General features: G+C 44.0%; 2 protein-coding genes across 5 annotated transcripts in view; one reads left to right on the plus strand and one right to left on the minus strand.

Annotated features, from left to right (window-relative positions):
• LOC139278875 (uncharacterized) overlaps positions 1-7,253 on the minus strand; it is a 121,326-nt gene extending 114,073 nt beyond the window's left edge. The window contains exon 1 of one of the 3 annotated variants that reach the window (XM_070898093.1): positions 7,189-7,253. In XM_070898093.1, the coding sequence (XP_070754194.1) occupies positions 7,189-7,191 (3 nt within the window). In that variant the 5' untranslated portion in view covers positions 7,192-7,253. Of the gene's footprint in view, positions 1-7,008; positions 7,033-7,113 lie in introns of those variants that run through there. The other 2 variants (XM_070898091.1, XM_070898092.1) reach the window with 2 other exon arrangements.
• dpy19l3 (dpy-19 like C-mannosyltransferase 3) overlaps positions 1-15,277 on the plus strand; it is a 171,592-nt gene that overhangs the window by 42,431 nt on the left and 113,884 nt on the right. The window contains exons 1-3 of one of the 2 annotated variants that reach the window (XM_070898087.1): positions 7,180-7,270; positions 7,741-7,871; positions 14,914-15,038. In XM_070898087.1, coding sequence (XP_070754188.1) covers positions 7,778-7,871; positions 14,914-15,038 — 219 coding nt within the window. In that variant the 5' untranslated portion in view covers positions 7,180-7,270; positions 7,741-7,777. Of the gene's footprint in view, positions 1-7,179; positions 7,271-7,740; positions 7,872-14,913; positions 15,039-15,277 lie in introns of those variants that run through there. The other variant, XM_070898088.1, reaches the window with a different exon arrangement.

Consider the following 15,277-nt stretch of genomic DNA (forward strand, 5'->3'; position numbering starts at 1 on the left):
CTACTCAGTACCACCCCTACCCTCCCCAAAAAAGAAAATCCCCAAATAAGTTCCCTAACAAGTATCCATTGACTTTTATCTTGTAGCTTTTTGTGTGAACTTTAACAAATGCCTTTTGGAAGTCTAAGTACACCACATTCTAGGATTTAGCACAGTCCACTTGAGCTGTCACTGCCTCAAAGAAGTCACGAAGATTTGTCAGGCAGGATCTTCTCTTTCTGAAGCTGCAATGACTATTATTTACTAGGGCATTGTTGCACAAAATAATCTTCAAATTTACTCCTGACAACTGATTCCATTGTTTGAAATTTCATAATAGGAAGACCTATTCACTTCAGTAGCCAAGATATCTTGCACAGTTGTTCAATGATAAATTCAAGCAGGGAATACAACCTCGCTTTAAAAGACGGCCTTGTGAGTCATGCAGGAAATTGTGCGTGGTAAGTGGGTGGGCTTCCCAATTCCAAAGGTGATTGGAAATATCCGGGAGTTAAAATCACCCAGGTCTCAAGCCGACGACATTAAGGGGACTTCCCGCCTGCATGTTTCGTGCCTCGAGTTAAAATTGGGTTTTCAATTTTTATATTTGATATCCCCTTCCATGCCCGTTGTATATGTGCACTGATTGGAACACTGCTGAGGTACTCCTGTTACAGGCTCCCAGTGCACCACTGCATTGCAATACTTCTAAAGCAGGTCCCTGCATCCAAAACACTTTAGTATTTCGAACACCTGCCATCGTGTTATCAACTCGTATATACCACACTTTAGCCTCATTCTTCTGGCTTATGACATCATTTCAATGCTTTGTAACAGACTGAAAAAAATTATTTCTATGTAATTGTGACTAACATATGGTCATTACTTAACATTTGCTTTAGTAAAAGGAGTGTTCCATTTTCACATACTGTGAATGCTCCACAGAAAAAAAAGGAGAGAAAAACATTATGCCCAACTAAGTAATTGTTTATGTTCATTACCACCAGACTCTTGTTATAAACACTTTTCTATCAACCATTCCGCCACCTCAGTTTTAACTTACTATTATTTCAATTCCAATTCTAATCCTGAAATGGGCCTCAAATCTTTATATACAACACACCAATCCCACTCTTTCTGATTAAGTGTACTGTAATTGCATCAATTACTTTGAGGTAATTCAATTTATATACAGTACTTACTGTCTTTAGAAGAATTTTCACCTTTACTTTTATATCTTTTTATATCTTATTTTATGTATTCCAATGTCCATCTCATCAATTCCTCTTATAAATTTAAATACTTGTGTCACACAGTATCTCCACTTATCCCCTAACCTAAGCTTCCTCAATATCCCCTCAATGCACTTAGCTCCAGAATAATCCTAGTTGCTCTTTTTGCACTCTTTGAGACCATGTATTTCTGGCCAGAAACTAAAAATAGTTACAATATTCCAAGTCTACTGTAAGACATCGAAGTAGTTAGGATATTACCTCTTTTGACTGGTTCTCTACGTGTTTGGTAAACACCATAAAATTACATTGGCCTTTTTAAAACTGTTTCATGATGCTGTCACAATGGTTATTCTTGTGTGCATGATGTAGCATATGATGATTTAATAACAATTTCCAAAGGGTATAAAAATGCAAAATGTTTTTAATAAAAATGTAATAGTGATTATATATTATATAGAAAAAGGGGCTTTCAATTGTACTATTTTAACAGGCATCTATCAATAAGCTGCCAAATACTAAACTCAGGTTTAAAATGAAAGTTTAGAAAATTGCTTCCTCTATGCTACAGTCACTGGACTTTAAGATTTCGAGCTAACAGACATACTTCTTAATGCAAGAGATGTTTTACTACAGATTTCACACTCCAATCCCTCTGAATTGGAATGGAGCATATACATAGCTGAAATAATATGTTAGCTCAAAAGAAAGTCAACATTTATTTTTCTTTTGTAGTGTTATGTCTTTCTCTCAGGCCAAATTATTAATATTGTGTAAACGTATTTGCATTCTTACATCTGGATCAAATGGTTATATGCTTGAGTACATCATTTAGGTTTATACAACATTAAACAATATGCATTGCTGCTGTGCAAAATTTTACATCGGGAGTGTCATGTATTTCACCATCTTACAATGACAATAGTTATGTAATTGTAACTCATGCACACTGTACCTGTACCCTTGAAATGTACACCCTGACCACAGGGGGTGAGCTTGCGGGAGACACTCCTCACCTGGGTTTTCAGGTATAAAAGGGGAGGTCCCACCCAGGGTCAGCACTCTGGTCCTGGGAATAAAGTGAAGGTCACAGAGTAACCGTGTCTGATATATACATGCCTCGTGTGAGTTTGTAACAAGGTGCAGAGACACTACATTTGGCGACGAGAAACGGGAATCACCAAACCACAAGGATGGCCACCGGTGGCACAGAGGAACGTTACTGTGTGGATGAGGACTGGGACGACTTTGTGGAAAGACTCCAGCAGAGCTTTGTCACAAAGGACTGGCTGGAAGAGACAGCGACTGACAAGCGGAGGGCGCATCTACTGACCAGCTGTGGTCCACAGACGTATGCGCTGATGAAAGAGCTGTTCGCACCGCAAAAGCCAGCGGACAAGTTCTTCGAAGAGCTCAGCCAGCTGATCAGGGAGCATCTCAAGCCAGCAATTAGCGTACACATGGCCTGGCACCAGTTTTACTCTCACTGACGTCGGGAGGGTCAAAACGTCTCGGACTTCGTGGCGGAACTGCGGCGTTTGGCCAGTCTCTAAGTTCTCCGATGCCTGCAGGGGGGAGATGTTAAGGGACTTTTTCGTCGAGGACATTAATCATGCCGGCATTTTCAGGAAGCTCATAAAGACTAAGGACTTGACTTTAGAAGGGGCGGCGTTTATAGCTCAGACCTTTATGGCAGGGGAAGAGGAGACCAAGCTAATTTACGCACGCATCCCTGGTTTTAATGTTGCAATGAACCAGGGAGTTAATGTTGTAAAAGTGATACAGAACCCCGCAGGCAGGCAAGGGCAATTCGACACCGCCCAGGCAGGCAGGCAAGGGCAATTCGACACCGCCCAGGCAGCAACAAGCTCCAGGGTGGGCCTGCAACAGGGACAATGGAAAGGGGATCGGCAATTCACACCATCACGAGGAACAATGCATCCCGTGATGGGACCAATAACACCCTCCATCAGAGTGCTTAGAAACAGCCAAACGGGCCATCAGAGAGGAATGTTTGGGAATTGTCCTTTTGTTAACAGCAATCTCAGCTCATGCTGGAGGTATGGGGGTAGACACACTGCCAAAAGCTGCAGGTTCCAGCTTTATACCTGTAGGATTTGTAATGTCAGTGGACACTTGGCCAGGATGTGCAAAAAGGCAGTAGCGAGGCTAGTCTGCGAGACAAAGGAACCAGACGAGGGGTCTGCAATGCAGGATGAGGCCTGGGGAGCAACCATGGATGCTGAAGTTCAGAGAGTTCATGTGGCTGACGTCCACAGTTCATACACTAAAACGCCACCCATGATGATGAAAATCTTACTGAATGGCATCCCGGTGCACATGGAGCTGGATAAGGGAGCTAGACAGTCACTCATGAGCGCCCAACAATTTGAGAGACTATGACCACACAGAGCTAGCAGGTCCAAACTGGAACGCATTGAGACACAGCTACGTACGTACACCAAAGAGATAATCCCAGTGCTGGGCAGTGCAAACTTGGTAGTAACGCATAATGGATTACAGAACCGGCTGCCACTCTGGATTGTTCCGGGAAATGGTCCCGCGCTTTTGGGGAGGAGTTGGCTAGCTGAGATGAATTGGAAATGGGGGGATGTGCACGCCATCTCATCCGTGGAGCGAAGTTCATGCTCGCAGGTATTGCAAAAATTCGAGTCAATCTTTCAACCCGGTGTCGGAACGTTCAAGGGCACTAAAGTAGTGATAAGCATCACTCTGAACGCCAGACTAGTGCACCACAAAGCCAGAGCGGTGCCGTACGTGATGCGTGAGAAAATTGAAAGTGAACTGGACAGGCTGCTCAGAGAGGGCATCATTTTGGCCGTTGAATTCAGCGACTGGGCAAGTCCCATCGTTCCCGTCCTCAAAGCAGATGGCTCGGTTAGGATTTGTGGCAACTACAAAGCCACCATCAACCGAGTGTCGCTGCAAGACCAATACCTGCTTCCAAGAGCGGAGGACCTCTTTGCCACGCTGGCAGGTGGAAAGCTGTTCACGAAGCTGGACCTCATTTCGGCCTACATGACTCAGGAACTGGCGGAAGAATCCAAGCTTCTGACCACCATCACAACGCACAAAGGATTATTTGTCTACAACAGGTGCCCGTTTGGCATTCGTTCGGCAGCGGCTATCGTTGAGCAAAACATGGAAAGCTTGCTCAAGTCCATCCCTGGAACGGTCGTATTCCAAGACGACATCCTTATAACGAGTCGAAACACCGAGGAACACCTCCGCAACCTGGAGGAGGTGCTACGCCGATTGGATCGGGTAGGTTTGTGGCTGAAAAAGGCTAAGTGCGTGTTTTTGGCCCCAGAGATCGAGTTCCTGGGCAGGAGGGTTGCCGCAGAAGGGATTCGGCCCACTGAATCAAAAACTGAGGTGATTCGCCGGGCGCCCAGGCCCAGTAACACGTCAGAGCTGCGATCATTCCTGGGACTTTTGAACTATTTTGGGAACTTTCTGCCGAACTTAAGCATATTGTTGGAGCCGTTACACATGCTCCTCCGTAAAGGGTGTGAATGGTTTTGGGGGGATTGTCAAGAACAGGCTTTTAATAAGGTGAGGAACCTGCTGTGTTCCAACAAACTGTTGACTTTGTAGGACCACTGTAAAAAAATGGTTTTAACATGCGATGCGTCATCCTACGGGGTTGGGTGTGTATTGCAGCAGGGTAACGATGACGGCCGACTCCAACCGGTGGCTTACGCCTCCAGGTCGCTCTCCCAGGCAGAGCGTGGATATGGCATGGTCGAGAAGGAGGCACTCGCGTGTGTGTGCGGTGTGAAAAAGATGCACCAGTACCTTTTCGGTAGACAATTCGAGCGAGAGACGGACCACAAGCCGTTAACATCCCAGTTATCCGACAGTAAGGCTGTCAACGCTAACGCGTCAGCTCGCATACAGCGATGGGCTCTCACGCTGGCTGCGTATGACTACACCATACAGCACCGGCCAGGCACCGAAAATTGCGCTGACACACTCAGCAGGCTCCCACTGGCCACCACCAAGGGGGCGTCGGAGCAGAGTGCCGAGATGACATGGCCGTTGAGGCTTTTGACACTGCGGGCTCCCCCATCACAGCCCGATAGATCAAACTCTGGACCAACAGGGACCCCCTCCTATCCATGATAAAGAAATGTGTCCTGACTGGGAATTGGGCGCCCACACCCAGGGCGTACCCCGAGGAAGTCAGGCCGTTTCAGAGACGGATGGATGAACTCTCCATCCAAGCTGACTGCCTGTTATGGGGCAGCCGGGTAGTCATTCCCCAGAAAGGAAGGGAAGCGTTCATCAGGGAACTCCACAGCGAGCACCCTGGCTTCGTGTTAATGAAGGCCATTGCCCGGTCACATGTATGGTGGCCGGGGATTGACTCAGACCTGGAACACTGGGTTTGCAGGTGCACGACGTGGCAGACATTGTTGAGGGCAAGTCCCAAACCGAGCTCCATGATCGAGGCTCAAGGGGGAGGTGTATAGAAATAGATGACCCGGTATTTGTTCTTAACCATGCTTTGGGACCCAAATGGCTTGAGGACACTGTAATTGGCAAAGAAGGAAACAGGATCATGGTGATCAGACTAAACAATGGGCAGATATGCCGCAAACACTTGGACCAAGTAAAGACAAGGTTCAGCACAGACACGGAGGAACCTGAAAAGAGCATGATGAGATAACACCCACACCACTGCCAGCGTACGAGCAACAAAGACAGCCCTCAGCATGCACAGTCCCAGCGGCTAGCCCGGACAGGCCGGAATCACCTCAAGTGACAGAGACACATGTTGAGGCTCAGCCACCAGAGCCACAACTGCGGCGCTCCACGAGAGAGCGTCGATAACCCGATAGACTTAATCTCTGAAACTAAAAGACTTAAGAGGGGAGGTGATGTCATGTATTTCACCATCTTGCAATGACAATAGTTATGTAACTGTAACTCATGCACACTGTATCTGTACCTTGAAATGCACACCCTGACCACAGGAGTTGAGCTTGCGAGAGACACTCTTCACCTGTGCTTCCAGGTATAAAAGGGGAAGTCCCACCCAGGGTCAGCATTTTTTGGTCCTGGGAATAAGAGTGACTGTGTCTGATATATACATGCTTCGTGTGAGTTTGTAACAAGGTGCAGAGACACTACAGGGAGTACTACATTATAAAATTTACTACATTAATCCAAGGTCCGATCTGCTTATTCTGATGGTTACTACAGTCAGGAAATAATTTAAGCATTCACAATACCGACAAACTGGAAAGATTTGCTAGTAAGGAGTGGGACTGGGAGTCGAGCTGCATCATTACAATGGCTTTTTTTTAATTTCAAAAATAATTTGCATCATTACAATGCATCATTACAATGGCTGGTTCAGGTAAAGAGAGCAAAGAAGGATGAGGACTTGCCATCAGGCGCCAGAGACTACTAGAAGCGTCTACACCACAAGACATTAGGTTAGGGTGACCAAACGTCCCTGTTTTCCGGAGACAGACTTTGGATGAGATACTGTGACCCCAAACAAACAATGTCCCCAAAAGAGTCCCTGGTTCACGAAACTCGTCGCCGAACTGACTAGTCATATTCATTGGAATATATGCATGTTAGACATAATCACAGTTTCAGGTCAATGGACTGAACAGTGCTATTGTATTATTTATAAACATTATCTGAATGCGCTTCAATAGTGTCACATCCACCGTAACAATATGCACATTTGTTTTGCAGTTATAGTGTATATGTGCAGCTGCTAAATAAAAGACTGCCTCGCCAGGCTGCAGCAACCTACATCTTCCATCCTGGCTACTTGGCTGTGCTCCCACCCTGTGTGTCCCGGGATTCGGTTTAGAAAATATGGTCACCCTACAGTAGGTGACTGGATATAAATGCCCACCTTGGCCTGGCCCCCCGTTCGTCGCCCTTCTGGTGCCTCTCCCATTGCACGCGCTCCCGCTCACCCACTCATTACCATGGAGACGCCAAACGGACCTCCGACCCGGATATAGAAGCTAGCGGCTGTGATTTCTCAAAATGTCGCTTGTTGGAATACAGTTAGTGCAGATTCTGCTCTCGGGGTTTGGTTTTCTGTGGTAGGGCCGGGCTTTCGGCGCGGTGCCGGTGTGTGTAGCGCCGGAGTTTGGAGGCGGGGACACGGGACGGCAATAACTGGTCTTACTGGTGAATGTGTAAAAGGATGATATTTTATCGGCGGTCCGCACTATTGGCTCTAAATATAGCTGTCCGATCGCCCACGGTCTTATTTCTCCGTGTCAATGAAGGTGGGCCACGGATAAAGATCCTGGATTCCTGACCGTGACGGACGCTCACCTTGGTCCCAATCACTTCTCCCTTGTGTTTTGTCCGCGCAAACAATCGTGCATGATCAAAACATTGTAATTGTCCAGGATACTGGCTCTAGATTATAATCAGCGGATCACAAGTATAATCAATGCAAAACCGAAATGGACGATTTTATGTGATGATCTAGATAGTTATTAATATCTGTGATCATTGTTTTCAGGGATCAGTAATCTCTAAGAGGCTGTGCAAACGAAACCATGGCCTTTTTGAAACGAAGAAAGGCCTCTAAAGCTATGGAGGAAAGTCCAAAACAAAAGGAGGATGAGCAGCCCAAAGTAAAGACAAAAACTGGTAGGCTTTCCATATGTAGATGGAAAAGCTCATCTCATTTTTTTAAAGAACATTTCGAAAAGGCAGGCGGAATGGAAAATGTGGAGGGGGGGGGGGGGGGGTAAGCATAGCCCTGATAATAAAGGATGACTTAACGACAGTAGTGAGAAAGGATCTTGGCATGGAAGATCAAGAAGTAAAATCAGTATGGGTGGAGTTAAGAAATAACAAGGGGCAGAAAACACAGGTGGGAGTAGTTTATAGGCCCCCAAACAGTAGCTATACCATTGGACACAGTATTACTTAACAGATAATAGCAGCTTGTAACAAAGGTAATACAATAATCATGGGGGACTTTAATCTTCATATAGACTGGGCAAATCAAATTGGAAAAGGTAGTCTGGAGGACATGTTCATGGAATGCATTCGTGACCGTTTCCTAGAATAAAACGTCATGGAACCAACCAGGAAACAAGCTATTTTAGATCTTGTATTGTGTTATGAGGCAGGATTAATTAGTAATCTCATAGTAATGGATCCTCTGGGGAAGAGTATTCATAATGTGATAGAATTTCACATTAAGTTTGAGAGTGAAATACTTAAGACTAGAATTAAAGTGTTAAATTTAAATAAGGCCAGTTACCTAAGTATGAGAGGCGAGTTGTTTTATATCATGAAGTGATCGAGCAGAGTTGATGGATAGAAATAGACTGATACCAGTGATTGAGAAGTCTAGACCAAGGAGACATAGATGTAAGAGATTTGGGGTTGAGAGCAAGATGGACTGTTTTACACAGAGGGTTGTGAATCTGTGGCATGCATTACTGGCATTAATGATTGAAGCAGAAACCATGTTAACATTTAAGAATAAGTTAGATAGATGGTTAAAGGAAAGGAGAATAAAGAGATATGAGAACAGAATGGGTACATGGGATTAGGACTACTTCTTGAAGAAATCATAGAATCTTACAGAACAGAACCAGGCCATTTGTCCCATTGTGCCTGTGGCCTGGTTCTGTTCTAAAGATTCTATAATTTGTGGCTCTTTGATAAGAGCTATCCAATTAGTCCCACTCCCCTGTAGCTTATGCAAATATTTTCTTTTCAAGTGTATATATACAATTCCCTTTTGAAAGCTATTATTGAATTTGCTTCCACTTTTCAAGTAGTACTTTCCATCTCTCCTCATCATATGGGAAATAAACACCAGCATGGAATGGTTGGGCTGAATAGCTTGTTTCTGTGTTGTAATTCTATATCTGCACATTGTCACTTTTATATTTCTTTCTACATAATTCAACCATCTCGTTACATCACATTGTTTGCTAGTCTATGAAACCACTCGGAAGAAAGAAATCACGCTGGAGGAGGAAAGATGTAGAAGGCTGATTTTCACTTGACGTTTTATATGGCATTGTGAGCTGCACCATGATGAAGGCATGGAAACAGGCGCATTGATTTTTGGAATGTACTGTGCAAGATAGGTATTGGGTGACAGCTCAGAGGACAGTGGCCAATGCTTGAAGTAATGACTTGAATCTTCACGAACAGAAGATGTTACTGGCAAGAAAATTGTGATGGAAGGAGAAAGTATGCAGCATTATTTAAAAAAGAAACGCTCTACATTGCATCCCAACTGAAACTGAAATCTAATAAAAGATTTGGATAGTTCAAGACTGCTACAGCAAGATTGAGCATTCTGAAACGTATAATCGTGAAGCTGAAATCAAGTCCAGTGAAACCAACTTACGTTCTTAATCAGTTGGTGTTCTACTTTATTTTGCCTCTGGAATATGTAAAATTAAGTGGGAGCAAGCTGTGTGTGTTTCATTTGTTGTGCAGACTAGACTCCAGGATGGGATGCCCCCTTCAAGTTCAGTTCAGAATCCTTGCTGACAACATAATTCAGACTAGTAACTCAAAGTAGTATAGGTTTATAGAGCGATCTGTCAGACAGAACCCATAGGGGCTGAAATTGTCCATTTTTTTTTAAGAGCACTCTTAAGAGTCGGAGCGGACTCTCCGACGATCGGGATATTGCCCTCGTGATTTTTTGAGGCGGTAAAGGTATCCGCCCCGCTTCTGTGGGAATGGCGGTAATGATGTAATTAGAGCGCGCACCGCCTGGTCCCCGCCCTGGAATTGACATTGCCCTCAAATAGTCGATCGACCGCTTGTCAGAGACCCCGACAGCTTCGTGCGGCAGGAACAGAGAGACAGACTATTATCTGAATGGTGACAGATTAGGAAAAGGGGAGGTGCAACGAGACCTGGGTGTCATGGTACATCAGTCATTGAAGGTTGGCATGCAGGTACAGCAGACGGTTAAGAAAGCAAATGACATGTTGGCCTTCATAGCGAGGAGATTTGAGTACAGGGGCAGGGAGGTGTTGCTACAGTTGTACAGGTGAGGCCACACCTGGAGTATTGTGTACAGTTTTGGTCTCCTAACTTGAGGAAGGACATTCTTGCTATTGAGGGAGTGCAGCAAAGGTTCACCAGACTGATTCCCGGGATGGCAGGACTGACCTATCAAGAAAGACTGGATCAACTGGGCTTGTATTCACTGGAGTGAGAGGGGATCTCATAGAAATGTTTAAAATTCTGATGGGTTAGATGCAGGAAGAATGTTCCCAATGTTGGGGAAGTCCAGAACCAGGGGTCACAGTCTAAGGATAAGGGGTAAGCCATTTAGGACCGAGATGAGGAGAAACTTCTTCACCCAGAGAGTGGTGAACGTGTGGAATTCTCTACCACAGGAAGTTGTTGAGGCCAATTCACTAAATATATTCAAAAAGGAGTTAGATGTAGTCCTTACCACTAGGGGGATCAAGGGGTATGGTGAGAAAGCAGGAATGGGGTACTGAAGTTGTATGTTCAGCCATGAACTAATTGAATGGCGGTGCAGGCTCGAAGGGCCGAATGGCCTACTCCTGCACCTATTTTCTATGTTTCTATGAAGCTGCCAGTGGCTGGGCAGCGCGTCTGCCCTTAAAGGTACAGGCGCACCGCCGTGGCCGCCATTTTATTCTAATTGTCGGCCAACTCTGCAGTCAGCCCAACAATGGTGGCCACGGGTTCAGCCATGTAGGCCTCGTAGCGTCCCTCCCGTTTAAGTGAAGGAGCGAGACGTTGATAAGCATAAGCGCAACGTGGCAGGTCCGTGTCATGCTGACGTGCTCAGCACGGCGCTGATGACACCGCCCACCTTCTGCCCCGCTCCCGACTCGCTTCCGCCCCTCTGCCGCTCCAAACACCGCCCGATGATTTTAAAAAAGAGGACCATTTCCCTCTATTCCTCGCCCCATCGCTTCACCAGATAATTCGAATTATCTGCCCCAACTTCAGCCCCATAGAAGTCTCAAATTGCTAGTAAATTTAAATACCACTTTGTCAGCTTTTCTGGGAAAGGAAAAGAGGTGAGTGATTATCATCACCACTTATAACAGCTTTAGTCATTGGGTCACGGTCGTGTTGGAATGTCACCATTTCTGATGACTCAGCTTTAAAACTGTACAGCAGCTGCTTATATAAATTGGATTTGAAAACTAGTTCATAGCTGACTGCAACAACAACTTGCTTTTATGTAGCACCTTTACATTAGAATAATGTCCCAGGGCACCTCACACAAGAGTGATCAAATAAAAATCAATGTCGAGCCAAAGAAGTGGAACTTGCTACCACATGGAGTAGTTGAAGCTAATAGCATGGATGCATTTAAGGGGAAGCTAGATAGGTGGATGAGGGAGAAAGGAATAAAAGGATATGCCGATAGGGTTAGATGAAGTAGGATGTGAAGCATAAACACCGACATAGGCCAGTTAGGTGGAATGACCTGATTCTGTGCTGTAAATTCTATGTAAGTTTATGTGCATCTGTATATTTCTACATTTATACACTGACCTTGCATGTATAAAGGTTTGTATGCAATTATAGGCATCTGTGCTCTTGTGTCATTTATCTGCATCTAGTGAATTCATTCACATGTTAACTGCATCCCAAACCTGTTGCTACTTCATCTCTACCCCATACATACCTTGACTTGGACTCAATTATCTCTGTACTAGACTGTTGCCAAGAACTTCTAAGCCTGATTTTCATCTATTCCCAAAATACTGACTATGCATACCACATAGCTTTCCTTTCCTTTAGTTATTACCTCTTATACATTCTGATCTTGCCTTTTCTCTTTGTCTTATTGCTGCCTCTAATGCCACATTTATATTACAGTGCTGCTACCTATGCCAGCTTTCTCTATGTTAATGCCTCCAGCCAGATGGAGTACCATGGCATATCCTGCTGCTAGAAAATCTGGTATTTTTTCAGGTCATCGATATCCTGAACATTCAGCTGTTTGTACAGGCCAGCAATGCACTTTGTGTTTTCTGGACTGAATAGACCTTTCTTTCACTGGCATTCCACAGTTAGACCGCTAACTGCAGCCACAACTGTCAGACAAAATGTACATGTATTCTTTTTCAGTTTTGCTGTTGGCGCTCTGGAATCCACTTGTCGTGAATGCAGGGCAAATTGAGGAATTACTTTAAGTGGAGGTAGTTTTACAATATAAATGTCACACAAGACTTGAGGGTGCTATTAATAACCTTGCTTCTCCCTAACAATTTCACTCTGTTACATATAGTGTTTAAAATATGAGCTGATCTAGAGTATTCTTATTTCTTGATAGTGTTTCTGTTTTACATATATAAATAGACTTTAGACTTTAAACCAGGTTAAGAAAATAATTCATCAATGTAAATAATGGCCCTGAAATTCGGGTCGGAGGCTTCCTTCGGACAAACGCCTCCTACCCGAGAATTTTTTACGAAAGTACCTGGTGATCCCGGAGGCGCTTGAGATTCCAGTGGGAGGCCTTCTCTTCCCGCGCTTCGGAGCGCGCCCCCGTCCTCGAGGTTCGCACATAGAAGCTGGAGTCACGTGTGACTGGAACCTCATATCTCATTGCTATCAATGAGGAAAAAAAACACATTAAACACAACATAAATTTTAAAAAAACACATATTTGAAATTAATTAAAATTAAAGTTAATTAAATGTCTTAGAAAGAATATATATTTTTTTGATTTTTTTTTGTGTTTGAATTGGGTTTAAAATAAACTTGCCTTAGTGGATAGGGTTTTAAACATCAAAATGTGCACTTAAATTTTATTTTTATATGTTTTAAACCTCTTACGCTGGTAAAAGTAGCCTGCTTTTACCAGGTGCAACAGTTTTAAGAATATTCGTTGGGCAAATAGCTCAATCTCGCCCGCGTGAATGTCCTGGTTGCGGGGATGCGGACGATCTGTCAAGCCAAAAATTGACAGATTGGAAAAGCCGGTTTTTGGCGCATGCACATTGCGCACCGAAAATTGGCTTTTGCGGGGCCTCGCCGTGTCCGTACGTATTCTGTATGGATCCGGCAAGGCTGGAATTTTAGCCCCAATATTAACTTTTGGCCAGAGATTTCAGTTGGAATAAATGTAAGGTCGCAGTATGATTTAGGATCAGTTTTGTTTAAGATAGCAAATCATTACTCTTCTGACAATAATGCAATAAAACACAAATAAATGTTTTGACAAAAAGGTTGTTGAACATAACTGCAAATGTAATGCCCCTATTCAAAAAAGGAGGCAGACAAAAAGCAGGAAACTATAGACCAGTTAGCCTAACATCAGTGGTTGGGAAAATGTTGGCGTCCATTATTAAAGAAGCAGTAACAGGACATTTGGAAAAGCAAAATATGGTCAGGCAAAGTCAGCATGGATTTATGAAGGGGAAGTCATGTTTGAAAAATTCGCTGGAATTCTTGGAGGATGTAACGAACAGGGTGGATAAAGGGGAACCAGTGGATGTGGTGTATTTAGACTTCCAGAAGGCATTTGACAAGGTGCCACGTAAAAGGTTACTGCACAAGATAAAATTCACGGGGTTGGGGGTAATATATTAGCATGGATAGAAGATTGTTTTCTGTTTGTCAGCCAGAGAGTCGGGATAAATGGATCATTCTTTGGTTGGCAATCAATAACGAGTGAGGTGCCGCAGGGATCAGTGCTGGGACCCCAACTATTTACAATCTATATTAACGACTTGGAAGAGGTGACTGAGTGTAACATAGCCAAGTTTGCTGATGATACAAAGATGGGAGGAAGGGCAATATGTGAGGAGGACATTGACAGACTAAGTGAGTGGGCAAGAATTTGGCAGATGGGGTATAATGTTGGAAAGTGTGGGGTCATGCACTTAGGCAGAAAAAAATCAAAGAGCAAGTTATTATTTAAATGGAAAAAGATTGCAAAGTGCTGCAGTACAGCGGGACCTGGGGGTACTTGTGCATGAAACACAAAAGGATAGTATGCAGGTACAACAAGTGATCAGGAAGGCCAATGGAATCTTGGCCTTTATTGCAAAGGGGGTGGAGTATAAAAGCAGGGAAGTCTTGTTACAGCTGTACAGGGTATTGATGAGGCCACATCTGGAATGCTGCGTGCAGTTTTGGTTTCCATATTTACGAAAGGAAATACTTGCTGTGGAGGCAGTTCAGAGAAGGTTCACTAGGTTGATCCTAGGGATGAGGGTTTGACTTATGAGGAAAGGTTGAGTAGGTTGGGCCTCTACTCATTGGAATTCAGAAGAATGAGAGCTGATCTTATTGAAACGTAAAAGATTATGAGGGGGCTTGACAAGGTGGATGCAGAGAGGATATTTCCACTGGTGGGGGGGGAGACTAGAACTTGAGGGCATGATCTCAGAATAAGGGGCCGCCCATTTAGAACTGAGTGAGGAGAAATTCCTTCACTGAGGGTTGTGAATCTGTGGAATTCACTGCCTCGGAGAGCTGTGGCAGCTGGGACATTGAATAAATTTAAGACAGAAATAGATAGTTTCTTAAACGATAAGGGGTTATGGGGAGCGGACAGGGAAGTGGAGCTGAGTCCATGATCAGATCAGCCATGATCGTATTGAATGGGGGAGCAGGCTCGAGGGGGCCTTATGGCCTACTCCTGCTCCTATTTATGTTATTATTGTTTTACTTTTCAGTAATCTGCTATGTAATTCCATAGGTCCAGTGACAGCGAAGCATGTAATCTTCCTGATTGGTGGAATAATGCCAATTTTCTTAGGATTTCTCACCTCACTTTATTTTGCAACTTTGCACGAAAATGATCTGTGGTTTTCTACTATCCAGGTAAGAGGACCAAAATTGTAAAGAATACTAACATTAAATAAGTGAACAAAAAAGCTGTTGGGAGGATGGTCATTTAAAAAAAAACACGACTATTATCAGTTTTAATTTTAATTGTTTTTCTCCCTAATTTGTACAGTAGTTAGTCAATTGGTTTATATTTGTTGGATTGAATATTCTATACATTGAAAATCTTGTCTGTAAATATCTGTCGATAATATGTATGCTTGTATGTAGTGAGC

This window comes from Pristiophorus japonicus, chromosome 13 (genome assembly GCF_044704955.1).
Source record: "Pristiophorus japonicus isolate sPriJap1 chromosome 13, sPriJap1.hap1, whole genome shotgun sequence".
NCBI lineage: Eukaryota > Metazoa > Chordata > Chondrichthyes > Pristiophoridae > Pristiophorus > Pristiophorus japonicus.